This window comes from Accipiter gentilis, chromosome 10 (assembly GCF_929443795.1).
Source record: "Accipiter gentilis chromosome 10, bAccGen1.1, whole genome shotgun sequence".
NCBI lineage: Eukaryota > Metazoa > Chordata > Aves > Accipitriformes > Accipitridae > Astur > Astur gentilis.
Window position 1 is genome coordinate 40,515,136 of NC_064889.1, and position 27,175 is coordinate 40,542,310.

At 65.9% G+C, this 27,175-nt stretch overlaps 4 protein-coding genes across 4 annotated transcripts in view; 2 read left to right on the plus strand and 2 right to left on the minus strand.

Moving 5' to 3' along the window:
- Positions 1–27,175, minus strand: part of LOC126043458 (uncharacterized) — a 237,956-nt gene that overhangs the window by 194,368 nt on the left and 16,413 nt on the right. The gene's annotated exons all lie outside the window — the stretch shown is intronic.
- On the minus strand, positions 872–6,781 carry C1QTNF1 (C1q and TNF related 1). Its single transcript, XM_049811910.1, has 5 exons — positions 6,588–6,781; positions 3,553–3,691; positions 2,981–3,137; positions 2,716–2,861; positions 872–2,266 (listed from the first exon to the last, which is right to left on the minus strand). The coding sequence occupies exons 3-5, from the start codon at positions 3,121–3,123 to the stop codon at positions 1,716–1,718; spliced, it is 840 nt and encodes a 279-aa protein (XP_049667867.1). The 5' UTR covers positions 3,124–3,137; positions 3,553–3,691; positions 6,588–6,781; the 3' UTR covers positions 872–1,715.
- CANT1 (calcium activated nucleotidase 1) lies at positions 7,551–11,956 on the plus strand. Its single transcript, XM_049811903.1, has 4 exons — positions 7,551–7,646; positions 9,321–9,960; positions 10,223–10,426; positions 10,875–11,956. Exons 2-4 carry the CDS (start codon positions 9,342–9,344, stop codon positions 11,243–11,245), a joined length of 1,194 nt encoding a protein of 397 aa, XP_049667860.1. The 5' UTR covers positions 7,551–7,646; positions 9,321–9,341; the 3' UTR covers positions 11,246–11,956.
- On the plus strand, positions 15,418–27,136 carry TIMP2 (TIMP metallopeptidase inhibitor 2). The gene is made up of 5 exons (XM_049811916.1): positions 15,418–15,865; positions 23,963–24,063; positions 24,147–24,255; positions 24,645–24,769; positions 25,383–27,136. Exons 1-5 carry the CDS (start codon positions 15,739–15,741, stop codon positions 25,581–25,583), a joined length of 663 nt encoding a protein of 220 aa, XP_049667873.1. The 5' UTR covers positions 15,418–15,738; the 3' UTR covers positions 25,584–27,136.

Here is a 27,175-nt window from a genome sequence, read left to right on the forward strand (position 1 = left end):
TGTCCCAGGATGACCTGTGTCCCAGGATGGGACATGTGTGCTGGGATGTGACCTGTGTCCCAGAACAGGCCCTGCTGTGCAGACTGGGACAGAGCCAGTACCTGGGCCGGCGGCCGCACCGCAGCAGACAGCCCTCCCCTCCTGCCATGTGCCAGCAGCGCCGGCAGCCCCAGCTCTGCCTGCCGCCTGGGGGTCCAGGTGCTGCTGTGGGGCTTTGCCCCCACCATGGGGCTGAAACGGGGCCCTGGACTGGCCATGGGCAGGGCAGCTGCCTCCATCCCTCCTGCAGGGTCCCTGGGGCCAGCCCCCCAGGGACAGCTGTGCTGGGGCCCTTGAGGCACTACCAGCCCTAAACAGCCTGACTGGCCTCACCTGCCCCCACCCCCCCTCACCCCATGGGGCCAGGGCACTATTTAAGCTCAGCCCTGCTGCATTAGCAAGGATGCTGGTCTCCGTTTGCAGCTCTGCTTGGCCTGGCCATGGACTCACTGATCCAGACCCCAACCACTGGCTTCCCATCTTGACGTCAGACCTGCCTCATCACTGTGGATGTGCCAGTTGATCTGGACTCTTGGTAAACCCAGCCACCACCCCAAGCCTGCCTTGCTTGCAGGCTGACTGCTCTGTTACTGCTCCCAGCTCTGAGGCCCTTAGGGAGCAGCTGGCGCTTGCAGAGCCTGGCTCAGGTCCCCCTGGCTCTCCAGGGGTGGTCTGCCCTTCCCTTTCCACCACCAGCTTAGCAGCACCGTGCCAGCATATGGCTCTCGGGGAGCCCCTGCACTCTGGGATTGGGAACCTGCCCTGAGCTGCTTGAGGGTCCCACACGCATCAAAGCAAGAGGATGCACTGGAAGCGTGAGTAGGAGTTGAAATTGTGGGATGTTTAATGTGGTCACAAGCTGTACAGAGGGTGGGTAGCAGTACACTGCCCTGAGCCCCCACTCTGCCATTGCATCTACAAAAATACAAAGCCTGGCCAGCAGATAATCTAACTGAAGAGGAAGCAGCTGAGGCCAAAGGCCCTGCACCCAGGGCTGCCGGTGGGGAGCCAGCCCCTCCTCGGCAGCGTTGGCACCGAGTAGAGGCTGCAGTGGGGGGGAACTGATGCAATCTGCTTCCCCATGGGAGCATTTGGGTAAAGTGCCACCCCAGAGAGTACCCAGCACCATGCTGCACCATCCATGCCGTTGGGACCCAGCTCTGCAGAAGGGAGGAGGGACCCTTAGTGGTTTTATTGCCTTTACTGCTGGGTGCTGAACACCATCTGCCCCTTTCCAGGAGAAGGAGGCTGCAGAGCATGGCATAGTGCAAGTGGGGCAAGGGAGGAACACAGTGCATGTGTCTGCACTGCCTTACACCAGGGTACTGCCAGTCAAACCCGTTCAGCTGGTACCACGAATGCCTGTTCCCCAGCAAACCTAGCTCTGAAGCAGACACAGGTGGGGATGAGCTCCCTGCTTGCCCCAGGTAAGTGGCCACTGCCCAGGTTACAAATGCAGCAGAGGCTGGAAATGGCTTCAACTCCTCCAGGTGCATCCAATTGGCCTCGAGGAGCTGGATGTGGGGGTATTCACACACTTGCACAGCTGCTGGGGGTAGTGGCATGTAAAAGGGCTAACAGCTTAATGGCAGGACATATGCCCAGGGTGAGAGGGCGACAGGGGCTCCTTGGACACCTCCCCCAGGGGAAGAGGAGGAGCAGGGTGGACCAGGTGCTCAGGGGTCCCCGCTGTACTTGATAAGGTGGCCACTGAAAGTGATGTAAGTGTCGTACTCATCGCTGAAGACAGCATTCTCGCGCTCACCCTTGTAGAGCCGCACCCAGACCTCATCCTGCTCCTGCAGCTCCAGCATGACGCTTTGGCTCTGCATGATGCTGCGGTCGCTCACCTGGGCGTAGAGGATCACCACCTCCACCCCATTGCGCATGATGTGCAGGTATGTCTCCTTCTGGTTCCAAGTGTGCACATTGAGGCTGAAGTAGTAGATCCCGGGGACATAGCAGTAAAACTTGCCCGTGAACATGTTGAAGTGGTCGTAGAGGTTGACAAACTCCGTGTCAAAGATGAGTGTCTGGTAGTAGTCGTTGCTGTGCAAGGGTTTCTTGCGGCCCACCGAGAAGGCAGCATAGTGGCTCTTGCAGCGCTCCCCCGGGGCACCCATGCTGCCCTTCTGTCCCTTGGGCCCTGCATGGCCCCTGCTGCCAGCCACCCCTGTCTTGCCAAACTTGCCCTGCATGCCTCGCTCGCCGCGGTCCCCCTTCTCACCTGGGCAAAGCAGGAAGGATAGTTGTGCTGTAAGGGGCTGGTGCCACCTCTAAATCCAGTGCCCTGGAAGCCCCTCTCCCTGACAGAAAGGGATGAAGACAACAGGGAATGCCCCCAGCCCCTGCCCCCTCCCTGGGCTCTGATTCTGCCTCCAAAGCTGCTGCCCAGAGGCCACCAGAGCAGAAGCAGCTCCTGCCCAGGAATGTCTCCTGCCCACCGCCCCCCTGCCTGTGCAGGGTGCTGGACCGCAGGCACCAGCTCTGGCTTCTCACTCGCAGTTTGTGTGAGACTGGCATCCCAGAGAGCTGGTACTGGGAGCCTGGCTTTGCGCTGGCCCTGGGGTGATGCTGGCAGACCAGGCAGACTGGTGGTGCCCAGCAGCATGGGGTACCTGGGCCGCAGGTTTGGCTGCGGGCAGCGCCGCAGCATGGGATCTTGCCAGCCCTCACCTTTCAGGATGGTCATGTTGATTTGAGGCAGGGGCTGGTACTGGGGGTAGGAGAAGCGCTGATCGGGTGGCTCGCAGCAGCGAACGCAGCGGGGCCGCGGGGGCAGCCCCTCCTGGGCACTGCTGGCTTTCTGCTCCCGTGTGGCCCTGGGGAGGGCAGAAAGCAAAGCACAACAGGGAGCTACGGGTGGGGGCCAGGGCCCTTTGCAGTGCCAGGACTGCCCTGGCCCTGGCTGCAAAACACCCTGGCCCAGGGGTCCCCTCACCTGGCAGCATGGTGGTGGGACGGTGCCTCCTCGGGGTCTGTCTGCAAATGCCGGTCAGGGCTGGGGGTAGTTTGGCTCGCCACAGGGGAGGACAGCAGCAGGCAGGAAAGCAGCAGGACACGGAGCACCCAAAGCCCCTCCATGCTGTGGCAGTGCCCTGTGAGATGCCAGGGATGGCTAAGGGGGATAGCAAGGCCTGGGAGAGCCAGGAGTTGCAGAGATGCCTAGCTGTGCCAGCCTGGCTGTGCCCTGCGCTGTCCCCAGGACAAGACCTGGTGCACCATGCAGCCCCAGGCAGGGCACAGCTGTATTTCCAGCTCCAAAAGGCTACTCTTGCAGCAGCCCTTCCGCAGCAGAGCCCACAGCATGGGTACAGGTGTCTCTTGCAGCTGCAAGGACCATCTGTACCTCAACAGCTGCTTTTAGGTGGGCTGTGTGCCTTGGTGATGCTCCAGTGAGCACCCTGGGAGACCCACATTTGGGGCAGTGGAGGGGCTCCGGGCTTACCAACAAGCTGGGAGCTGGGGCTATGCATCTCCCAGAGCCTTGGCATGCATGGAAGAGGGAATTACCTGAGAAGCCAAGGGTGGAATGGAGCAGCAGCTTCTGGCTGACTGTCCAAGCCCTGGGTGAAGCACTGCTGCTCCTACTCAGCCTGGATTCAGCTGCCTCCCATGGATGCGTAAGGGTGGCAACTTGGGGTGTCAGCACCTGAAAAAAATTACAGGCAGCTCCAGATGCCATGGGGCAAATGTTGGGGTGCAGCCCTGTCTGTTGTGGGAGGCCCCAGCCCTGCCTGGGGAGGGTGTCTGCATCCCTCCTCCTGCCCCAGACCATGCAAGGATGCCTGCAGCGCAGGCTGCCCAGACCCCTTGAAAGGGTCTCCTGTGCCCCAGGAGCTGCCAGCCTTCAGTCTGAGAGTTTGCAAGGAGACAAGACCCACTTCTCTGGAGACATGGGTGTGGGCTGGCAGCCCCAGCTGTGAGCCAGCTGCCATGGGGAGAAACCTTCCTGGGAACCCCCACCCTGCGTGGGGCCAAAGCTAATATTTGCAGTAGCTGGTGGCACCACGGCACAACCTGGGCAGCTCCGCTGCCCTTCCCTGCCTTATCACAGTTGTGTCCGCTTGAGGCATGGGGCTGGGCCCACAGCACCTCGCCCCAAAGGCACAGCCATGGCCAAACACGTGTGTGGCACTGCCCGCAGCAGCAGGGTCCAAGGCGGTGCTGGGCCACGACTGGACAGGCACAGGGCTGCAGGTGTGGGCTGCCTGATCCCACACCCTGCCATGCTGGAGTCTTGCAGTGCTGGGATGGGGAAGGCTGTTTGCCAGGCTCTTGTCTCTGTCAGGTGCCTTCCCGAAGGGGTATGGCCTTTGCCTTTCTCCCCTCCCCAAACACTGTCCCCCCCCTGCACTGACTGGCCATGCTCCACAGGATGGATGGGATCATTTCCCAGGATCCCAGAGCGCCTGCCCCAAGGCACAAAGGGCCCTGCACAGCCCTGCGTTCAGGAGGTGGGCCAGACCACGGGGAAGTATTTTGGGGCTGAATCCTGTTGTTTTGGTGAATGTCTGCTCTCTGAGCACTGGGTCCCCAATCAGTGATTGCCAGGCTGGGCCAGCCTGTGGGCAGGCTGTTACCGTTGTCTCCCGAGCATGGGGGCTGGTGGGGTCCAGGGACCGGGTGGCCATGCTCCGGCAGCGGGCGCAGAGGGTGTTCGAGGCCAGGGTGGATGCCTGGCTTATGAGTCACCTTTGCTGGGGCCGGGAAGGGGAGGAGGAATGGGGAAAGGCTCCCAAGGGCTTTCCCACTGCTCACACCCTCCGTAAAGGGTCTGTCCCCTCATGTGCTTCCTGGGTGCCTATGTACCCCTGTCTCTGTCCCCCCTGCCTCTCACCCCATTATCTTGGCCCATGTCCCACTGGTGCTGCTGGGTATGGGGAGAGGCAGGGCTGTGGGCACTGCATGCGGGCAGCCTGGCGCTGCATCCTCCATGCCTGCACCCTGGCCTGGTGCCTGCCCATGCTCAGCTCTGTGGGCAGGGGAAAAAGCAGATCCATGGATAGAAGCACAGAGGAGGCCAGTCAGGGGCTTGTGAGCAGATATCATCCAGGGCAGCCTTGGCCCTGGCTCTCTGCACTCTGTTTGGCCTCTGGCTGTGCCAGCCACATGCCAGTGAGCATGGCATGCAGCCCACCAGGGTTTCAGGAAGCCTGTGGTTTTCCCTCAGCTCTGGGACCATCCAGATGTTCTCCTGGGACCTGAAGCAGGCTCAACCCTGGGGAAAAAGCAGCTTCACAGGGAACTGCTCCATGAGGAGAAGAAATCCTTCACCAGGAAATTCTGACTGAGAAAGGCAGCATGCTTCCCAGGCTGTCGTAGGGCTGGAAATGGAGGTGAGCACGCTGTGCCTGCTCAGCGCCATTGGCAGCACAGTGCACCCACCAGCAGTGTGCAGGGCTTGCCAGAGCCCCTGAGTGTGTGTTTCCCCCTGCACCCTGCAGGCACGCTGGGTGGGAAGTGCCCGCGTACGCATGGGCATATACCGTCCCGCTGAAGGGACGCTGTTTTTCCTGTTAGGGTTGGATGCTCTCCAGGAGCAGTTTGGAGATTTAAATTCAGTGGCTGCTGAAGCCTTGGGACTGCAAGTCAAAACATCCTGAAATACATTCCAGGTGGCGATGAAGACCAGGATGAAACAAGAGCAAACCCTGAGAGAGGGAGGAGGGGGCTAAGAGCGGCAGGCGCTGTGTGGAGGCAGCAGGACCTGCACACCCACCTCAACCTCCCTGCTCAGGGGGGTGGATGCAGCCCTCCCTGAGCTGCAGCAGCCAGAGCTGGGATGCCTCTGGGGTTGTGCTGGTGGGATGGCTCCCCCCCACTTTTTGCTGCAGCAGCTGGAATGGCTGCAGAGCTGTTTGTACCCCTGGAACAGCGCAGACCCTGTGGGCAGCAGGGTGGGAGCTGCACAGGGCAGCTGTGGTAAAGGACCAGCAGGGTGGTTGCACCCCTCTAGCTCCCACGGCACCCAGCAGCACCAGCCACACATTGTGCTGGGGACCCCAGCAGACACTGTGTGTGTGTTGTTCCCTGCCCCCCCCCCCCCCCCCCCCCCCCGACATGCCCGGGGGTGGCCCAGCCCTGGGTTTGAGATTCTCGTGGGGACTGGCTGAGGCAGGGCTGGGGGACTCGCAGTGGATCTGTGCAGGGTCAAGCCGGTGCTGCAGGCTCCAGCAGTAACCCTCTCCCAGTGACTGTCCTCCCAGAGCTGCTGTGAGTTGGGCTGTGAGGTTCAGCCCTGGGCTCCCCACCGCCCTGTTTTTGGGTAGGGCAGGGGCCTCACTCAACTGGCCAGACTAGGGGCAGGGGGACACACCAGTCCCCCTCACTGGATGTGCCCCAGGGCACCCATGCACTTGGCAAGGCAGAGCTGCCTCCTGGGTGAATCCACACCGATGCCGCAGCGCCCGTCGCCAACAGTGCCCACAGATGGGTATGCAACAAGGTGCAGTGCTGGGTTGCCGGTCCCCAGGCCTGCAGGCCGCCCCCTCCTCCCCCCCCCCCCCCCCCCCCCCCCCCAAAAAAAAAATCTGCCCCCCACCTACCTCTGGGGTAGGGCTGTTCCTTCTTGGCGCTGCCTTTCTTTCCTAGAGCATCCCCCCGGTGCTGCCCTGCCAGCCCCTGGGCACGGGGCAGAGCCTGCCCGGGACAGATCGGCTGCTGCCTCCCGCTCCGGCTGCCTCTTCTCCCTCGGCCTGGGCGGAAATGCACTTTCTAGAAAGTAAAGGAGGCAGCAGAGGAGCGGGACGAGGCGCGCAGCCCTCCCACTGCCAGATGTGAGCCCGGCAGCGCGGGCGGCCGGCGTTAACCATGTGTGCTCCCTGCGTGTGCCAGCACCGGGCCCGCGGCCACGACCGTCGCTGGCCCGAGGTCAGGGAACGGGGGCGGCATGTGCCAGGGGCTTCACTGGTGTCAGTGGGGGGGGGCGGGGGCTGGGACCCCGACGGCTGCAGCAGTGCCTCGGGGCAGGACCCTGCCCCACACCGGGAGAACCGCCGGCTGTTCCCCAGCCCCAGGGGGTACCGGAGCCTGCCCAGCCCCGACCAGTGACGGGCCTTTTGTGAGCGGCCGCTGGCAGCCAGACACGCACGGGTGTCCCATGGCACTAGGCAGGATCTGTTCCCGCACCCCAAGTGGTGGGGGGACACGGGGCGCGTCCGGGCCAGCGCTGGCGCGGTAGAAGAAGCCGCGGGCAGGGGCCAGCCTGCACCGGGGTCGTGCCCACCGGACAGCCGGGCTAGGCCCACCCCGGGGGCAGGGCCGCCTTCTCCCCCCGCAGCGCGGCTTCCCGTCGCTGGGCTCCAACCGCCCGTGCGTGGGTCGGGGGGGCGGGAGGGGTGTCGGGGCTGGCCGGGCCCGGTTCGGGGGCGGAGCAGGCCGCGGGGCGGACTGCAGCTCCCAGCATGCCCCGCGGCGCGGCTGGGGAGGGTGTACAATAGGGTCGGTGGCGCGCGGGGGCTGCTGGGAGTTGTAGTTCCCGCCGCGGCCGTTTGGCCGCTGCCGTGGCGGTGCGCGGGGCCTGCCGGGAGCTGTAGGCGGCGGCGGCGGCGGCGGCGGCGGCTGCGCGCGGGGGAGGCGGGCGGCTGCGCTCGGGCGGCGCCGCGGTGAGCGGGGACAGCGGGGCGGGGGGCGCGCCCTGGGGCCCTAAAGCCGGGCCGGGCCTGCAGCACGGGGGTCCCCGCCGGGCTGGGGCGGGAGCACCGCGGGCCCCAGCACCCTGTTCGGGCGGGAGCATCGGGGTCCCCTGGGCTGTGCCCCGGGGCGGAGGGTGCCAGCGGCGCGGAGGCCCTCAAGGCCCCTCTCAGGCCGCCCTCCCGGCGGCTCGCTCGGGGAGGGGGCTCGGGGGTCCTCAAGGGCGGGGCCGGCGGAGCCGAGGTGGTCCCCGTGTCCATGGCCGGGGGAGGGGTCCTCGTGACCGTGCCTAGGGGGGTGGTTCCCCCCGTGTCCATGGTCGGGGGGGCTCCCGTGGCGGTGCTCAGGGCGGGTGCTGGGGTCCCTACAGCCGCGGCGGGGGCCAGTGCACCGAGCGGGGTCCCCGGCGCCCTGCCGAGGGCGATGCTCGGGGGTCTCGGCAGGACGGAGTGGGTGCTCCCTCCCCGCGGGGTCCATCCCCTGCCACAGCGGGGCCCCGGGGCGAGCAGCCGTCCCTCCCGGACTCTCCCGTGGCCCGGAGCACACCCGCCTGCCCGGGGCTCGGCCCCCCACGCTCAATGCAGCCTCTGTTCACACCTCGGGCTGCTGAAAGGCACATTGAAAGCCCCGCGGCACGGCCGCCTGCGGGGAGCACGGCCCGTGCCCAGTACCAGGCCCGGGGCCCCACCGCAGCCAGTAATGGGCTCTTTGGGGACAGCGCTGGGCTGGCAGCTGTCCTCTGCCCTGCCCCGGGCCTGGGGTCCTTGCCCCATGCTGCATGGCATGGGGTGAGAGTGGGTGGTGTTGGGGAAGCTTCCAGTCCCGGGGGGCTGCTTGCTCCCAGCACCACCTGGAGCGCCCGTCTGCAGGAGAGCCGGGAGCTGCAGCGTCCCCTGCACTGCACGGAAGGAGGTGGCAGGGAGAGGCACTGCCGGTGCCCTGGCACTGCGGGTGGGCACAGCCCGGGGTGGGCTGAAGGTACCCATCTGCGAGTCCTGCCCAGAGGAGATGCTATGACCGTGGGCAGGGGTGGGGGGGGCTGCTGCGACTTTAAGGCTGGGCAGGTCAGGGTATTTGTCCCTTGGACCCGGGCGCTGCGCTTCCTGCTCAGGCATTGGCATCCTGCTCGGGCGGAGCTGCCACGTGTCTCCCGGTATCCCTGTGGGGCCTGGGGACATGCTCGGCACTCGCTAGCTGGACCCTGCTCCGGAGACAGCAAGGGTCATCCTTGCTGCTGGAAGGGAACCTCCTACCTCCTGGGCCTGTGTGGGGACGCTGCTCAGCAGGACGCCCCAACATAGGTTCCAGGGGCTCAGCCCAGGCCAGGGTGCCTCAACTCCCTGCTGCGGACCCTGCGGCAGGTAGAGGTGCTGAGCAGGTTGTGCGTGCCTGCCAACACACCAGGGCTTGTTCTGGTCTGGGAATACAGAGGGGGGGTCAGAAGGGGCTGAGAGTGGCTCCAGCAGCAAAGCAGCCCCCTTGGCCTGCTGGCTCTTCCCTGCGCAAGACGGCAGCACCTTCTCCTGCTGCAGGAGAGGGGATGGGCCCCCTCGTCTCTACCTCGTAGCTGTGCCCTGCTGCCCCCCAAGCTCAGTGCAGCGCCAGGCTCCAGCTTTCTGACCTGTTCCTCCCCTCTTTGCCACCAGGTTCTCCTCGCCCCCAGTCTGATGCCCGTCCCGCCCTGCCATGAGTCTATGAGCCCCCTCCGGATCAGCGTGGGTGGCCTGCCTGTCCTCGCGTCCATGACCAAGGGTGCTGACCCCCGCTTCCGACTGCGCTGGAAGGCCATCGTGCTGTCGTCAGCCTGCGTGGGGTTTGTGCTGCTGCTTTTCTGCTTGCACCGGTCCTCCCCAGCACGGCCCATCCCTCCCAATCCTCGTAACTGGCAGCTCAGCCTGCAGGCAGGGGACCGCTACAATGACACCTACCCACTGTCCCCACCTCAGAGAAACCCCGAGGGTGTGCGCTACCGCATTGGAGTCATCGCAGACCTGGATACACAGTCCCGGGGCTCTGAGGAGCACACCTGGTTCAGTTACCTGAAGAAGGGCTACCTGGTGCTGTCGGACAGTGGGGACAGCGTGACAGTGGAGTGGGACAAAGATGAGAGCGTGCTGCAGTCCCACCTGGCTGAGAAGGGCAGGGGCATGGAGCTCTCCGAGCTGGTCGTCTTCAACGGGAAGCTGTACGCCGTGGACGACCGGACAGGAGTGGTCTACCAGATTGAGGGCAACAAGGTGGTGCCCTGGGTGATCCTCCCAGATGGGGACGGCACAGTGGGCAAAGGTGAGCTCCCCTGTCCTGCCCCGCAGATGCAGAGCAGTGAAGCCTTTGGCTTTTTGTGGTTTACTGGGGTGGGGTGCAGCTTTTCTGTGACCCTGTAAGCCCAGCTGGGCCTGGGGCAATTCCTGCCCAGGGTCTGGCTGGCTGCATGGGGGAAGGCTGTGCCCAGCACTGGGCCGTCTGGTGTGGCGGTCAGGGGAGTGGGAACCGGTGTGATGTCTGTGTCCTGGCCAAGCCCCAGCTCATGCCGCTCTCTCCACTGCAGGCTTCAAGGCAGAGTGGCTGGCGGTGAAGGACGAGCACCTCTATGTGGGGGGACTGGGCAAGGAGTGGACGACGACGATGGGAGAAGTGGTGAACGAGAACCCCGAGTGGGTGAAGGTCATTGGCTACAAGGGTGACGTCAGCCATGAGAACTGGGTGGCGAACTACAACGCACTGAGGGCTGCAGCGGGGATCCGACCCCCAGGTACTGATCAAGGCTTCCTCCTGCCACCCTATGTCCCATAACCTCTGCGGGCTCTGGGGCTGAGGTCTCCCTACCCATAGATACTGGGACTGGTGTGAGATTTAAAGGACGCTGGAGGCGACAGACCTCCCCCTGTCCTGGCAGAGAGGCCATAGCCTGCCCTGGCCAGTTTTCTCCCCTGTTTGGGCCATGAGCAGCTCAAGGGTGGCTTAGCCAGTGGGCAGAGGAGGTCATGCCAGGGTGCCCCTGCCCGGCTCTGGGAGGGACTGGGGGAGCTGCTGCACAGACAGTGGGGCAGGAAGAGGCGGAAACGTTTGCAACAGTGGTTGCCTGCGCGGGGCTGCGACCTCCCCGGCTGCGTTGCCTTTTGGAGCGGGGAAGGGTCCTGCCCCAGCCTGGCAGGTGCCCCATTTTGCCCCGTGCCATCAGACACTGCTCCCTGCCGCAGGTTACCTAATCCATGAGTCAGCCTCCTGGAGCGACACCCTGCAGCGCTGGTTCTTCCTGCCGCGCCGCGCCAGCCACGAGCGATACAACGAGAAGGCGGACGAGCGGCGAGGCACCAACCTGCTGCTGAGCTCCACCCAGGACTTCGGGGATGTGACGGTGGGACGTGTGGGCGAAGTGGTCCCCACCCACGGCTTCTCCTCCTTCAAGTTCATCCCGGACACGGACGACCAGATCATCGTGGCGCTGAAATCGGAAGAGGACAACGGCAAGATCGCCAGCTACATCATGGCCTTCACGCTGGACGGGCGCTTCCTCCTGCCAGAGACCAGGATTGGGAGCGTGAAATACGAGGGCATTGAGTTTATTTAACCGACTTTTGCACTGGACTGGAGGGGTGAGGGAGGCCGAGGGGCGCTGGGGCAGGCCCTGCCAGCATGCTCCTAGCCGGGCGCTCTGCCGAGGGATGCTGGGCAGCGCTCCCAGCTCTGTAGTTGGCCTTGGCGTCGTCTCCTGTAAAGTGTTGGCTCTGCTGCAGCAGGCGTGGTGCGAGTGTTTCGGCAGTGGCACCTGGTGGCAAGGGACTGCCACCACAGGGTGCTGCAAGCCCCAGCCCAGGAGACAGATGGCAAAGTCCCCTTGCGCCGGTTCCCCGGGCAGGCCCCGCGCTGCAGCCATTAGCGTCCAGCCCTTAATTGTGACAGAAACCCCCTGTGGCAAGTCAGTGGTTCTGGTGACATCCAGGCTCCGGTTTTGCAGCCGAGGAGGAGCCTGAGCCCCAGCTCTGCCTTGTGTCCCACCATGCTGCGGTGCTCCCCAGGTGGAGGAGCGAGTGTCCAGATGGAGCAGTGGGCCTGTCCTGGTACCTGGGGGAATGGGTCTGACCCAGGCCCTGGAGCCCAGCCACTCTGGCAGCCTGTCCTGGGGCCACCCTGCAGGAGAACCTCTGATCCATGTCCTCAGCACCTGACTGGGAATGTACCGGAGACATGGGGACAAGCATCCCTATGGGGAGGAGCATCCTTGAGGGCACAACTGGCAGGATCGTGCCCTGTTCCTGATCTTCCTGGGGTCAGGGTGACTAGGGGGGATGGGGCCACAGCAGGGTGTCACAGCCAGGGCAGGCGAGAGCTGTCTGCAATGTCATAGCCACGGGGGATTTCATCACGCTTTTTACCCAGGAGCTGGTCTTCCTTCCCTTTTCCTGTAAGCTGGGTGAGTGGGCGGCTGGGGTGACGAACAGCCCTGAGCACTGGGGAAAGTCTCACGTGGGAGGGGACTGCGGCCGTGTCCCTCTGCCCCGGTCACCGAGGGGGACGCAGCATTACCCGCACTTTCAGTAGCACCAGGGAAGAGGCTTTTAGTGGCCTCAAGCACCGGCAGCCAGGGCCACTCCTGGCGCTGCTGTACCGGCACAGCAGCTCTGCTGGCGGGACTGAGGGAAGTGAGTGTGGCCCCAAGTGACTGATGGGGTCAACAGCTGTGGCCGGGTGTAAAGTGGGCACATCCCTGTGCTTGGCCCCATGCCATTCCCAGCTGCAGGTCTAGGAGGTACATGGTTTGCTGGCCGTGTATCTTCTCCCAGCTCTGGCTTGCACAGCTCAGGCCCTGGCGGTGCCTCTAGACCCAGAGCTGTCAGCTCCAGGAAGAGCCGGGACCTGGACAGAAGCCGCCGGGAGCTGGCGGCCCACGCCTGCTCCAAGGGCTGCCATACTCGGCACAGGAGGGAGAGCCAGAAGCACCAGCTTGGCTTCCCAAGGCCGGAAGCAGCTGGGAAGTGTTCGCAGCAGCCCCAGGCTTTTCTGGCCAGGGAGCCCTTCCCGAGCTCGCCAGCGGTGTTGTGAAATCGCAGCAGCAGCCTGCGGCCCCCCAGGAGGAACTTGTACAGGTCTTGGGAGCCAAAAGTGCGAAACATGGGCATCTGCAGGCCGCCGGGGCCTCCTCCCCACCCCGCTAACTGCAAGAGTTGCAGCTCCTGGCCTGGCCCAAGCTCCTCTGGCTCAGCCGAGCCCCTGGCCCGGTTCGCAGGGCAGCACAGCTTCACACCAGCCACCAGCGAGGCACTAGGGCCAGTGTTTAGCTCTGCGGTGCACCCCAGTTTGGCAGGGGAGAGCTGCAGGCACAGGGCAGCTGGCGGGAGACGATGCGATGGCGGTGCCAGGACCTTCCGCAACCCTGGCTGCAGAAGCGGGCCCTCCTCCCTGGAGCTGGGCTGTGGTCCAGGGTCCCCCAGGAATGTGTCCAATGCGATGTCAGGGCGACCTTGCAGCAGACCCGGGTGCCTGCGGGAATGCTGCCAGCAGAGCTGCTGTCGGAGGGACCCGGTGCGGGTGGGAGCAGGCAGAAGTGCAGCTTGATAAGTGGCTGCCTTGTAGCTCCGGGCAGAAGCCCCTAGCTGACACCAAAACACGTTTGGGCCGTCTGGGTGTCTCCCTTCAGCTGGGGGTCCCTGTTAACACCCTTCCCCTCGTGCAGCTCTGCCAGCAGGCAGGGCATCAGAGAGCTGGGACCGGCTGCTGCGGTTCAGGGGGGGCCTTGGGCCCCCTGTGCCTCCCAGCTGCCCCGCTTTGGGGACCAGCTGTGCTTGGGGGAGGAGGGGGCCTGTTGATGCAGTGGCAGGCTGTGGTTGGGTGGGAGCACCCTTGGTGCAAAGAGCTGGTGGGGATGGGGGCCCTCCCGAGAGCCCAGCCAGGCTGGCCCCCCCCTGCCCCTGTTTACAGTGTCAGGCACCTCTGTGAGCGAGTGAGGAGCGCGTACGAGGCTGGACACGTGTTTTCGTTTAGCCCAGACAATGACTCACGCCGGCGCTGGGCTGTGAGCGGACACGCTCATCTCCTCTGCAGGGCAGCTCTGCCCCAGGCACAGACCCAACCCCAGCGCCTCAGGCAGAGCTGGCCTCATCGGGGCACGTGGCCTCTGGGGCCGTGCAGCACCCGGCCCAGTGCACCCAGGTTGCGTCCCCAGCCCACGCTGGGCGCCAGCTGGCATGGGCCACGTCGGCCACTTTGCCTTCGCCTATGCTTCACTTGGCACAGCCTCTCCTGGCCTCGCTTGCCCTCCTGGCCTGGGGCTGGTGGCTCCACAGCACCTGTTTTGGCCCCAGGGCTGTCCCAGTGGCTGTCCTTGCTGTGTGGCCCCTTCTTGTCCCCTGGACTTAGCCAGGCAGGGAGCTCTGCACCCCGCTGGGAAGTGGGGCCTCCCCGTACCATGGCCCCCTGTGCCTCCAGACCATCCCACTGGCTGCCCTGGCTGCCCACGCCAGCCCTTTTCCTAGTGATCTGGCTGGACCCCATCTCCCCCCTCCTTGTGCAGGCAGGATATCAGGGGCCTGGGAGGCTGCCAGGGCCCGGGGCAGCAGTGCGGTGTGGGCAGCAGGACCATCAGCCCCTGCCTCACCACAAACGCGACTGGGCTGAAGCATCTCTGGGCCCCCGGACCCTCAGCAATGTGGTGCCCTCAGAGCAGTGCAAACACCCAGCAGCACCAGGGTGTGCGGCAGCACCCCGCACCTTGGGCAGCCGGGCCGGCAGGACTCCTGGTGACTGCTGCCAAAGCATCTGCAAACTATGTGCCCCGCAGTGGGGTTGGGGACTCGGAGCCCCAACTCCAGGTTTCATGCAACTTCCCAGCGCTGTGAATGCAGTCACCTCCCCCAGGTTCCCTTTAGTCTCAAGCAGGTCTTGGGCCGGGTTCGGCTGCCCGCATTTCCGCTGTTTCTTCTCATCCTGGAGGGCAAGCGGCTCTGATGCCTCCCTCAAACGTGAGTAGCTGTGGCAGGGCAGCTCTGTGGCAAGAAGCTGGCTCGGGAGCAGGTTTTGCGGTCGCTGGTGCCGTTTGACCCCGGCAACGTGTGTGCCCGCGGCACCCGGCTCGGCTGTGCTCCGAAGCCGTGTCCCTGCCCAGAGGCAGAGCTGGGCTCCCTGCCCGCTTCGCGGGGACGAAGGCACCGCCGGAGGGATGGAGCGTGCTCCTGCGGCCGGCTGGGCACGGGGGTACAGGTACCGGGAGAGCGGGAGCATCCCGCCGCCCTCCGCCGCGACGCAGCCGGGAGAGGGACGAGGTGGGGGTTCCGGAGACGCGCTCCAGGGCAGGCGGCTGCCGGCCAAGGGGGAGAAGCGCCCGAGGTCCGCGGGCCCGTCGCTGCGGTGCAGGACCCCCGGGTGGGCGCAGCTCACCGGCCGTGCCAGGGGCGCGGAGGAGGGAGCAGGCGAGGGGGGCTCGAGCGGTGGGATGAGCTGAGCTGGAGGAGCCGGAAGGAGAGGAAATGCTTGGGCACAGACATAATCGCAGCCCTCCCCTGCAATTTACCGCTCCGCTCGGCGCGGGCCGGCCGCCAGGTCTGCGAGCTGGGGCCGGGCTCCCGTGCCTGCCCCCGGCGCCTTCCCCGGCCCTGCCCGCCGCTGCCGGGCCCCGCCCGGGCGAAGGGGCGGCGGGTCCCGGGGCCGCGGAGGAGGGGGGGTGGGTGGGGGGGAGACGGGCGGGGGGGATGCGCGGGGCTCGGGCGGGGGCGGGGGTGGCCGGTGCCCGCGGCGGGGGCCGGGCCGGGCCGGGCCGGGCCGGGGGAGGCGAGCGCGGCGCGGAGCCGCATCCTGCGGAGGGGCGGGAGCAGCCGGGCTGGCCCCGCGCCATGCAGAGGAGGAGCAGCAAATCCCCGGAGCACATTAAAAAGGGAGGCTGAGCGGCAGCCGGGGAAGGAAGAAAACACCTCCATAGAAGGCAGCGGAGGAGCGGCCGCAGCAGCGCCCGCAACGCCGCGCAGGGGCCGCGGCTGCCGGACCCAAACTTTCCGGCGGCGGCTCGGCCGGGCCCGGCGGTGGATGCGGCTTTCTCGGCCGGGTCGCTGAGCCTCGCAGCCCCGCCGCAAGATGCCCGCCGCGCTGCCCAGCCTGCTGGCCTGGCTGGCGGTGCTGCTGCTCGGCAGGGCCCGCCCGGCCGACGCCTGCAGCTGCTCGCCCATCCACCCGCAACAGGCCTTCTGCAACGCGGACGTAGGTGAGCGCCGCCCGCCGCCCCCGCGCTTTTGTCCCCGCGGGGCCCCGCAGCCCCCGGCAGGAGCCCCGGCAGGAGCCCCGGCAGCCCCGGCCCGCGCGAACTTCCCGGCGGGGGAAGGGGCGGAAAGTTGGCGCGGAGCGGGCGGGCAGGGAGCGGGCACCTGCCCGCGGTGCGGGCTCCGCGCCCCGGCCGGCCCGGGGGTGTGTCGGCGGGAGCAGATGCGCGGCCGGGCGCGGCCCGTCCGTCCGTCCGTCCGGGGTGTGTCCGTCCGTCCCTCCCCGCGCGTCTCGCCGTCTCGGGGCGGGGGGGGGACACACACACACGACCCTCGCGGCCGCGCCCGGCACCGCTCCCCGGGGCGTCCCCGGGCGATGCGAGGAGCCGCCGGAGCGGGGCTCTGCTCCCGCCGCGGGGCCGGGCTCCCCGCCGCGCAGCCCCGGTGACACGGCCTGAGCCCGGCCTCTTCCAACTTTGATTAAACCGCGATGGTACGTGGCAGCGCGGGGAGCTGACGGCCCCGGGGGAGGCCGGGGCCCTCCGAGCGCGGCCGCCTCTCGCACGGCACCGGGCTGGAGCGCGGAGCCAGCACCCGGCCCGGGAGAGCCAGCCGCGGCGGGCTCGGTCACCTCCCGTCTGTTCCTTATTTCCAGGCATTTCCTCTCCCCCGTCCCACTTTGTTCGGCTTGGATGCTGCTGAAAGGGAGGGCTTGGCAGCGCCGGGATCTGGATTCCTCTTTCTATGAATAATGCCCTTATTAAATTTTAACATATTAAACAAACAGACCAGCCCCAGTTCCTGACGCTCTCCTTTGCGGGGCCGTTCCCAGGCTCAGCTGGAGAGGTAGCATTCCCAAACACTTAGGCAGCCCCAACCTCTGGACGGCCCTGCCCTGTCCCCTGCTCCTGAGCCAGGATGCTCCTGATGGATTCCCAGGCTCCCCTCGCCCCTTGCAGACCCCGCTCCCGCTGTTTCTCCTCCACGAGGGCAACTCCCCGCAGCTTCTGGCTGCTGCCCCGTGTGCCCCGGCTCTGCCTGGCCTTGCTGCTCGGCACAGCGTGCCGCGAAGCATGTTGGGGACAGGGAGGTTTCTAGACAAAATGGAGCACTGAATTTTTGGAGCTGCTGCTCGAGCCGGTGTCCCTGGACCGCAGGATTCCCCGCGCCCGCTCTGGGAGCGGGCCTGCGGCTTCCCGTCACGCTCTTGTCGGGATCAGCTTTCTGGGGCACTCGTGACTCACTGCCCGTCCCGGGGTGCCGGCTCAGCCGTGACTCAGCTGCTGAGTCACTGTCTGTCTTGGCAGCTCTGGCTGTCTCAGCTGTCCCCTGGGAGAGCGCAGCATGGCTGGGCAGTGGTCTCCTGTGGGTCAGGCTGGCCCGCTGCCCTCGGCAGGTGCCTGTCCTGCGGGCTCCCAGAGCCCGTTCTGCTGAGGCAGCCTCCTCCCGGGCCGCGCTGCCCGCAGCGCTGGCACTTTCTGGCTCCCAGGCTGAGTCCCCTGTGCGGCTCGTCTGGATCAGTCTTGCCTTGTGTGAGCCCAGGTGGGGACAGTGCTGGGCTTGGGGGAGCAGGGCTCATCCCAGGATGAGCTCCCCAGCCTTCTCTTCCCACGCAGCACGGATCCGTCTCCTGCAGCCTGTGATCCCTGGCCTTCTTGGTGCTTCTTGTCTTCCCCCTGGATGCTCTCTGGGGCTGGGAGGCTCCTCAGCCAGCTCCCTCCCCGGGGCACGCGGAGCCCAGGGAGAGCCTGGGACGCTGGGTGCTGCCGGGACCTTCCCCGGCTGCTGCAGATGGAACAGCCTGTGTCCAGGCTGGGCCCTTGAGGGATAGGTGGTGGTAGCTGATGCCCTGCAGTGCCAGGTGCACCTGGGGTGGCTGATGAGCCCCCAGGGCTCACGCTCAGCCCTTGGTAGGGGGGAGCTGGGTGAGCATGGTGCAGGGTCCTGGCCCTGTGGGGCTGGGATCCCCGCTCCACTCCATAGCATGGGGAGTGTCTGCCATGTTTGTCTGTGCCTCCCCACAGCCCTTCTGCCCTCACTCGTGCCCCTGCAGCAGGGCCAGAGGAGCCGGAGCCCAGGGCTGTGTTTTCAGGTGGTGAGGGGGGAGGCGAATGCAACTCTGCCTTGGGCATGTGGTGCCAGAGGGACTGGGGGTCACGGAGGGACTGGGAGTCTTGTCACTGGAGCTGGTGACTTGGAACAAGTGACCTGGCCTGCCTGCAATTGTGCTTCCTGGCCCGTGAGACGGGCAGCAGTTTTCTGCAGGGCCTGAGGGCTCAGGTCTGCCCCATCTGCCATTCCTCACCGGGGCCGTGCCTGGGCAGCGGTGACTGGTGGCTGCTCTCTGCCTGCCTGGGGGGTTGTTTTGCTGGGACCGCTTGACTGCCACGTGGGGACGTGGCTAGGCTGGGGGCTGCAACAGGAGACCTGGCTTCTGCTTGGTCTCCTCCAGAGCAGCATGAGGATGCGAGGGGTGACGGAGGTGATGCTCAGCCCTTCTGGGCATGGCCGTGGCTTTGGCCTTATACGACAGTGCTGGGTCCAGGAGAGGTCGATGGGGCAGTGGAGAGCAGGGGCTTGGTGTGCTGCTTGGCATGGGGGGCACCTTGGATGTGGCTCCTGGCAGCATTGCGCTGATCCCAGTTGTCCTAGTGCTTGGTTCCTCGGGATGGGGTGTAGGGAGCGCGGAGGCAGGGGAGGAACAGCGGGGACTGCCAGTGGCCGTCAGGGACAAGGCAGAGGCGAGGGTTTGGGGAGAGAGGTGGGAGCAGTCCCTGCTGAGTGCTGCCGGGGGGACCATGGCTGCTCAGCGGGCCCTGCCGAGCCCTGATGGAGCAGGGGAGCTGCCAGTCCCCGGTGCCGCCTCAACGAGCTCCAGCGGTGGTCGGAGCCCTTCCCGTGCAGCTGGCGCGGAGGGGCCGTGGGCTGACTGCTGGAGCCGCCGCTGATTGGGCCCCGTCCCGCTCCCGTCAGAGGACCGGGATGACGCACGCGGCCATGGCAGCTCGTAAGCCGTGGCTCCCGTGCAGGCCGGCGGGCGAGCGGGGCCTGGTGCCCGGGCACTGCCTCCCGCCTCCCCACGGGCACTGCCACGCACCGGGGGAGCCCCCGTGGCCTCCGCCTATTCTCCACTGCGGAGCTGCCGTGCTCAGCTCTGCATCCCTCCAGGCTCCGCGTCCCCAAAACTGCCCTGCCGCTGTGCCGGGGCGGGGGTGCCCCACTCCGCTGCCCCTGCGGCTGCCGGGGTGCTGGCAGGCACCTGGGGGGCTGTTTGCTGCCTGCGTGCCAGGCAGGGCTGGGGCTGAGTCCCTCCCGGGGGCGGTTTGCTGGCTTTCCATCTCTGCTGCCCTCAAGCAGGGCTGGAGTGACCCCGGTGCTGCCCCCACCTCGGTGCCGGGTGCCCGGGCTGGTGATGCTGGGCGGGCAGTGGGCAGTGCTGGCACTGGCAGCCGGCCCCTTCGCTCAGCCACTGCCAGCAGCCCCGGAGAAGGGAGCTTTGTTCCCTGGCCATTCAGCCCAGCCGCGGGCGGGTGCTGACAGGGCTGCACGGTAGGGTCTGGGGTGGGATGGCGGAGGAAGGAGCGGTCATTTGGCACATCTCTGGCCAGGAGGGGAGTCCTGGGGCCAAGGCTCCTTGTGCTGCCCCTCAGCCCGTGGGGCACACGCAGGCGGAGACAGCGCTTTTCAGCGGCTCCGCTGAGCTGGGGCAGGCCATGGCAGGATCCACCCTGGCTGCAGGGCAGCACCCACACAGCCTTCCCCTCTTGGCAGGTCTCACCAGGGCAGGTCACCGCTTCCAAACCTCCTTTCCTCCTTCCCCAGGGAGAACCTGGGGCTGCCAAATCTCCCTGCAGGGTCTTGCAGCATCTCCCCGCCAGCCGCCCACGGCAGCTCCTGCTGCGATGGCAGCTGTCAACAGCAGGAACTGTTCTGGCTTAGCAGCCAGAAACACGGGGTGCAACCCCTGAGCTGGGGCAGCCGTGAGGCGGGGGCCAGGGAGGACAGCATCCCACCAACTGGCAAGCGCAGAGAGACTTCCCAGTGGGTTTGTGGCACTGGGTGACTGTATTTGCCCCCAGCTTTGCTCCTGGAGCTGCACCGCAGCCCCAGTCTATCCCAGGTGGTCGTGTGCTCGTCGCCCAGCGAGCGGGAGCGGAGTGGGGTCAGCTGGACCCCAGCGTGGGGCCCTTCCTCGTGGCACTGCTGCCTGCCATGGCATGGGGACCGCTCTGCTGCAGGATGCCCTGGACTCCTCAGCCCCAGGTAGCCCCAGTTGGTCAGGGTGGGAAGTCATGACCTCCCACCAGCTCCCCACGGACCCCCTCTGCACCCCTCTGCAGCCGGGGGGAGATGCCCTTCTCCCTGCCTGCCCTTTCCCACATCCCGCCGTGGGCAGAGGATGGGGCAGCGAGGAGCAGTGCTGGGAGGCAGCCGGCAGCCACAGGCTGTGCCGAGGCAGCTGCAGCAAGGTGGGGGGGGCTATCAAAAGCCCTTGGAACCGGCCCCAGCCCTGAGTCCCCTGAGGCAGCAGGCATGGGGGGCAGCCCCACTCGGCGGGCAGGGGCTGGGGGGCTCTGAAGGCCCCGGCAGCAAACACAGCCCTGCTCGTGCAGCAGCTTCTGTGTGCAAGTTAAAGGCAAACGCTGGCATTTCTCCCAGTGCAGAGGCAGGAAGAGGCCAGCCGGCAACCTCGGCACGGGGGTGAATTTCCCTGCCCTGCCAGGGCGGTGGGACCAATCCTGGTGGCAGAGGGCAGGGAGAGGACCTGCTGCTTCACAGAGGTCTGCCCCCGGAGGGCTCCAGGGTCCTCATTATGGGGTGGCCGTGGCTTGCAGCCCTTGGGGCCAGCACAGGGATTGTCACTGGTGGGGCTCCCACCCTGCCGGGAGGGGGGCTCACCCTGTGGTGCATCTTCTTGCCATGGCTTGTCCCGCCTGGGGAAGGAGCATTTCCAGCATTGCTCTGGTTGGACTTGGTTGTCCAGTGCTGGTGGCATGCTGCGCCTGCCATGCACCCCAGGAGCCGGCAGAGCCTCGGCTCAGTTTCACGGAGGGTCTGGGCTCCCGTGGCTGGTGGCTGTCCAGGTCGGTGGCAGGAGTGGTAGGTGACACAGCTGATGGGAGCATTGGCATATGGGGAGGTTCGACTGCTGGTCTCTGAGCACCTGGGGGTTTCCTCCATCCCTCGGCCCTGCCTCCTCGTCCCAGGGATCTCAGCTGGGCTCTCCTCCGGGGCTCCCCTCCACGATCCCTGCGGCTCGCCCTCCTCGCCGCTCCGGTTCCTGGCTGGCGCAGAGCAGCTTGGCTGCACTGCTGGGGTCTTGGCGGGGAAAGCGCAGTGCAGCCGTCCCCTCCACAAAGCCGCACTGTTCAGAACAAATCCGCCTAGAATTGGGCTGCATTTTTGTCAAGTGATTCATCAGCACGTGAATGGAAAAGGCTGGAGCCCACTGAACCAGTAACCATTCCCCGCGCCTGGAGCCGCGGGGCCGGAGTCGGCGCACGGCTCTCCAGCTCGGTTGCACCCAAGTTATGCCGCAGACACGCGCAGAGCAGCGCAGGGCCTGGCATGTGGGAGGATACGACAGCAGCTGGGTTGGGGGGCAAGGGGTGGCCCATGCCTGTGGTGGCCCAGGTGCGCAGAGGAGCGGGCGCAGGCACTGACAGCCAGCAGGAACCGAGTCCGAATGTGCCAAGTAGAGCTCCTCCAGCCTGGGACAGGGACGGGGGCAGGGGGCTGCGCCAAGGGACTTGCCCTGCTGCCTACTGCAGGCAAGGAGGCTGGGGCTTCCTGCATGGCTGAGACGCTACCTGTGCTGCCAGTGTGCCTGGGTAGCCTGGCCCTTCCCCAAGGGAGGGGAGCACAGCTGGGAAAGCCCTCGGTGCAGCCCCAGTACTGGCAGGCACTGCGTCCGCCTGCCCCGCACTGAGTGAGTGCCCCCATTGACTGGGGGCAGCTGTTTTGGGAAGTCTCTTCCCCGGCCCCTGCTCGTGCTGGTGGCCACCCTCTCCTTTCCAGAGTAAACTCAGCTGACACTTACTGGCACCCACGTGGGGCCGTGCCCCCCTGACCTTCAGCTTAAATAGCCCATCCGCGTGCCCCCGTGTCCCACAGTATTTATAGAGCGCGGTCAGATTCCTTCTCCTTGCCGTGCCAGGTGAAAGAACGCAAACTCATCTGTGCCAGGCTGGCGGGCAGCCCTCTGCGCATCCCCGGCTGCTCCCACCCCAGGACTTTCAGTGGGGGACGCGAGCCGGGTCCCCAGCTTGGCTGGCACTTGCCTTCCTGCAGCCTCCACCAAAGCGCGGCTCCCCATTCCCTACCGTGTGGCATGCACGCGGAGCGGGGCTGGCAGGGCACTGGGTTGCCCCTGAGGGATGGGGCAGCTGGCCTCCCCTTGGGATGGTGGTTCCCCCAGCAGAGCGGGGTGCCCTGCAAATCCCTGCCCTGCAGCCAGGCCCCCTCCCTGGCTGTGAGGGTGCTGAGCAGCACCTGTGGCTTTGGGGCTGCCACTGTCCCCTGCGCCATCAACATCCCTGGCGTCCCTGGTGCTACCTGGGGCTGGCCGAGAGCTCCTGTCCCCACGCTGGTGGAGGGAGCCAGGCAGGGTGGGGAGCTACAGGTCTCAGCGCAGGGACCCAGGCCCTGCATGTGTGAGCGGCTGTGTCCGCTGCACGCGGCTGCGACCCGCACAGCGTGGCACCGAACCAGCCGCCGTGTCCCGAGCTGGTGAGTAAGGGTGAGCTGGCTGCCTACTGCCTGCTGCCTGCCCTGTCCACCCCGGGCACCCTGCAGGTCACTGCCACGTGCTGAGCACTCACATGCTGGTTTGTGTATCCCTGGGCTGTGCTGGCAGCATGACCACAGGGACCCTTCCATGGCAGAGCTGTCCCCCCGTCACTGTCCCCGGGCTCCAGGGAGCTGCAGCCTTGCCAGCCCTGGGACATCCGACCTTGTCCCTCGGAGCGCTGGGACTGCCCCGGGGGCATGTGGAGCTGGGAGGGTTGTTGCCTTTGGCCTGGCTGGTTGAGGCTGCCAGCTGGGGAGCTCGCTGCCTCCCCTCGTGGGGCCGTGTTTTTCCACTACCCCAGCCCTCATCATCCCCAGGTTATTTTTGCAGGCAGCAAGGGCAGGAAGCGGCACCCCGGCCCCGAGAGGATGCGGTTTCTGCGCCTGCACGGCACGAAGCTCTGTGCAGCAGTAGCTGAGCTCTGGCAGGGACCCAGCAGGCAGATCATTGCCCCATGGCAGCTGGGACCCCTCCATAGTGGGACAGGGACCCCATGCTCCAGCTGTGGTGTGTGAAGGCAGCCTGGTCCCGGGACCCCCACTCCCCCAGCATGGGGGTGCAGAGGGGCTGGCAGGGGGATCTCGGCACGAGCTGCCTGTGCAGGCACTTGGTGGGTAGTGCTGGTGCCCACACTGGCCACAGCAAGCAGCCAGGATGCTGCCACGGGGACACGGCTCCCGCCTCCCTCTGCACCCAAAGGTGACCCTCCAAATAGCTCCCTCTGCCCTTTTCTCCTCCAGCCCACCTAGGTCATGCAGGCATTTGGCTGGGGCTCTTGTCAGAGACTGGTTTAATTAATGACAGTGGGACAAATACCGTGGCGCTCCCAGGATGCTGCCGGCAGTTTTAGCTGTCCTGGTGCCATCTGGGTGACGGGCACGAGGCCGGGCAGGGCCAGCCTATGCTCGGGAATCCGGCAGGGACTGGGCAGAGACTGAGCCAGTGCTGGCCAAGGATGACAGGTCCAGCATGGCTGGTGCCAGTGAGGCTGGGTGATCGTGGCGTGACCTTTCCTTATCACTTGCCGTGATGGTGCTGCTGCAGCGCTGCCCGTCACCATCCCACGTGTGCCAGAGTCCCGTCTCTTTGGGGACAGTGTGTGACAGCCAGCTCTGCGGGCAGCTGGGCATCTGCGGGGAGGGCAGCAGGATTCACCGTGGGCAGCACAAGCAGCCGGCCCCGTGCGAGGGTGGCAGCCCCTGTGGGATGGGGGCACTGAGCGGGACTGTCCTGCCGGGGCAGCACCGTGTGGCGCTGGCGGCACCTCTGGTCCTCGGCCACCCCTGCTGACCTCGACACCTCTCCGTTGCAGTGATCCGAGCAAAGGCCGTCTCTGCGAAAGAGGTGGATTCGGGGAACGATATATACGGGAATCCGATCAAACGAATCCAGTATGAAATCAAGCAGATCAAGGTAACGGGGCACATCGGGGCAGGAGACCGGGAGGGCCGGGGCAGCCTCCGTGCCAGCCGCTCACTCCTGCTCTTTCTCCCCAGATGTTTAAGGGCCCTGACAAGGACATAGAGTTCATCTACACGGCTCCGTCCACTGCTGTGTGCGGCCGGCTGCTGGACACCGGCGGGAAGAAGGAGTATCTCATCGCAGGTGGGTGGCTGCAAGGGAGGGCTCTCGGGGGATGTCGGTGGCAGTGCTGGCCCTGCTGCCTCGTGTGTCTCCTGAGATGCCTGCGACGCGTGTGCCGGCTCCCTGGGCACGGCCTCCCCCCTCCTCCTCCTGCTCCCACCACCAGTCCTCGGGCGACCCCCTGGCTGCGTCCTGGCTGCGCTCGGTAGCCCTGGGCTGTGGCGTGGGCAGCTGGAAGATGAGCCTCTGCTCCCTGGGGTTCACTGGGGACAGCGCACTGCAGGGGGTGCTGGATCACAGCGGTCTCCAGCCCCCCCAGGCCAGGCTGAGCCCCAGGCACCCTGAGTCAATATTGCGTCCGGGGGCACCTGGGAGGGACCCTCTGAGCGGTTGGTCTGGCCTCTCCCCAGGCAAGTCAGAGGGCAACGGCAAGATGCACATCACGCTCTGCGACTTGGTGTCCACCTGGGACTCGCTGAGCCCGACCCAGAAGAAGAGCCTAAACCAGCGGTACCAGATGGGCTGCGAGTGCAAGGTGAGTGGCCGGGCTGCCCCCAAGCGCAGGCTGCACCCCGCTCCCCATGCCAGTGGGGTCTGCAGCCCCAAGGCAGGCGTGGGCTCTGTGGCAAGGTGCTCTTTCGCCGTCCTTCAAGGGTGACCCTGTGCAGGGGGCACAGCATGTGGCCAGGGATATGGGACAGGCAGCTGAGCCTCCAGCTCTCTCCGGATGGGAACCGAGGCCAGCCCTGGGACCCGCACCTGGGGGTTCCCTCAGTCCCCCCGCATTGGGGTCACGTCCCTGCTGTGCCCTGCAGGCAAGGGGCAGCCTGGCATCCCTGGTCCAGAGCTGGGGGGTGGGTGGATGAAGCAGAGCTGTGGGGGACCACCAGCCCCAGCTTCCCCGTGCTGCTTCTTCAGACATTGGAATAGGCTGCCCAGGGAAGTGGTTGAGTCGCCATCCCTGGAGGTATTCAAAAAGCACGTAGACAGGGTACTCCATAACATGGTTTAGCGGGCATGGATGATGGTTGGACTTGATGATCTTGAAGGTCTTTTCCAACCTAAATGATTCTATGATTCTTCCCGCCCCCCTCCTGCCCCAGCGTTCCCCCCTCAGGGTGGTCAGTGACAGTCTCTGTTGTGCACAGATCTCGCGCTGCCTCTCCATCCCCTGCTTCGTCTCCTCCTCGGACGAGTGTCTCTGGACAGACTGGGCGATGGAGAAGAACAACGTGGACGGGCGGCAGGCGAAGCACTACGCTTGCATCAAGAGGAGCGACGGCTCATGCGCCTGGTACCGCGGCATGGCCCCCCCCAAGCAAGAGTTTCTCGACATCGAGGACCCCTAAGCCAAACGAGCGCATTCCAGTAGCCAGTAGAAAAAAAACCTGCGAGATGTTAGACTGGTCCACGCTGATATCAATTCCTGGAGACAGCATGAAAATCTGCTCGGCCGTGGGGGTCCCCGGGCTGCGGCGGCTGCCATGCGCGTGCAGGGGGCAGGGACGGGGACCCGCTCTGTCGCAGGCACCCGGCAGCCTGTGGCTGCACTGGGCGCTCCCGCACTCACGGCAGGGCTGAGCGGGGCGCGGGGGGACCCTCCCTCGCCGGGGCCGTGTCCCTGCCTGGCCACACTCAGCCCTGGCGCCCTGGCAGCTGTGAAGGAATCGAACCCTCGTGAGTGGCGGGAGCTGCCCCTTCTGCGTAGCAGGTCTACCAGTGCCCCCGCCGTGGGGGAGCCGCCCCAGCAGCTCTTGCCAGGCAGGCCTTCCCACCGCAGCATCCCCGGCCACCCTCCAGCACCGGGGACCCTGCTGTCCCCCTCCCCACCCACTGACCGTCCCTCCCTTCGGGGTGCAGGAAGGGTACAGCCCTCCAGGCAGAGGTTCGGGGGGGGCTTTACCATGTGGCAGAGCCCCCGGCTGTGTGCGAGGGGCTACGGGCCTTTTGCGGGGCCGGACAGCTCCCGCGCAGGTGCCTTGTCCCGAAAAGCCAGAGGGGCACGTTAGCATGGCTGGGGTGTCCCCCCTGCATGCACCCAGGCACTGCTGTCCCTCTCCCCGCGGGGACACGGAGGTAAGCGCGGGGTTCACCGCCTTCCCCAGCATCAGGGGGGGGGGGGGGGGCCATTACCACTGCAACCTCCTGCACGGGTGGAGAGCTGCAGCCAGACTCTTCTGCAGCTGCCACTGTTGGACGGGCTTAGGCCCCCCAGCCTTTGCAGGCCGGCGGGCAGCAGGGCTCAGCAGGGAGTTCCCCCTCGGCAGGGCACCAGAGGCAGGAGCTCCGGTTGCACGGGTGCAGGGTGTTTATCGTCGCCTCGTGCAGCTGTTGGTCGAGCCGCGTCGTAGCCTTCGGCAGCGCTGCGGCATTGCGGCCGGTCGAGCTCCCTCCTCTGCGGCTGCAGGGATGGGGCCCGGCAGGCGGCCGGGCGCAGGCGGCAACGCAGCCGCAGGAAAACCCGTCCTCTTCGGTGAACCCTCCCACACACCTCGGGTCCCGCTTTCTCTGAGCCATTCCCACATTGCAGCGGCGCCGGCGCGTGCCACGAAGCTGCCCGTCGGCATCACGGGCGGCACCGGCACGTGTGTCCCGCCGCCGCTTACCGCAGCTTTGGGAGCCTGCCGGGAATAATCCCCGCAGCCCTGCTCCCGGGGGCGTTTTCATGCTGTGCGTCCCTGTAAGGTTTAAGATGTCGTACTGGACCAGTCTGGGCAATTTCAACATATTAAAGAGAAAAATTAAAAAGAAAGAAAAAGAAAAAAAAAACCCCAACCTCTAATCAATCCCATATACGACTCCCGTTCGCTTACTGTATGGTTATATCATATGTGCCATTTACTCCTGTCTCTGCTGGTAGTCTATCTTTGAGTTTAATACTTCCACTTGTTTTGCCACCGCCTGTATGGTCCCTGTGCTGTAATTTCTGTCTCTCCTCGTC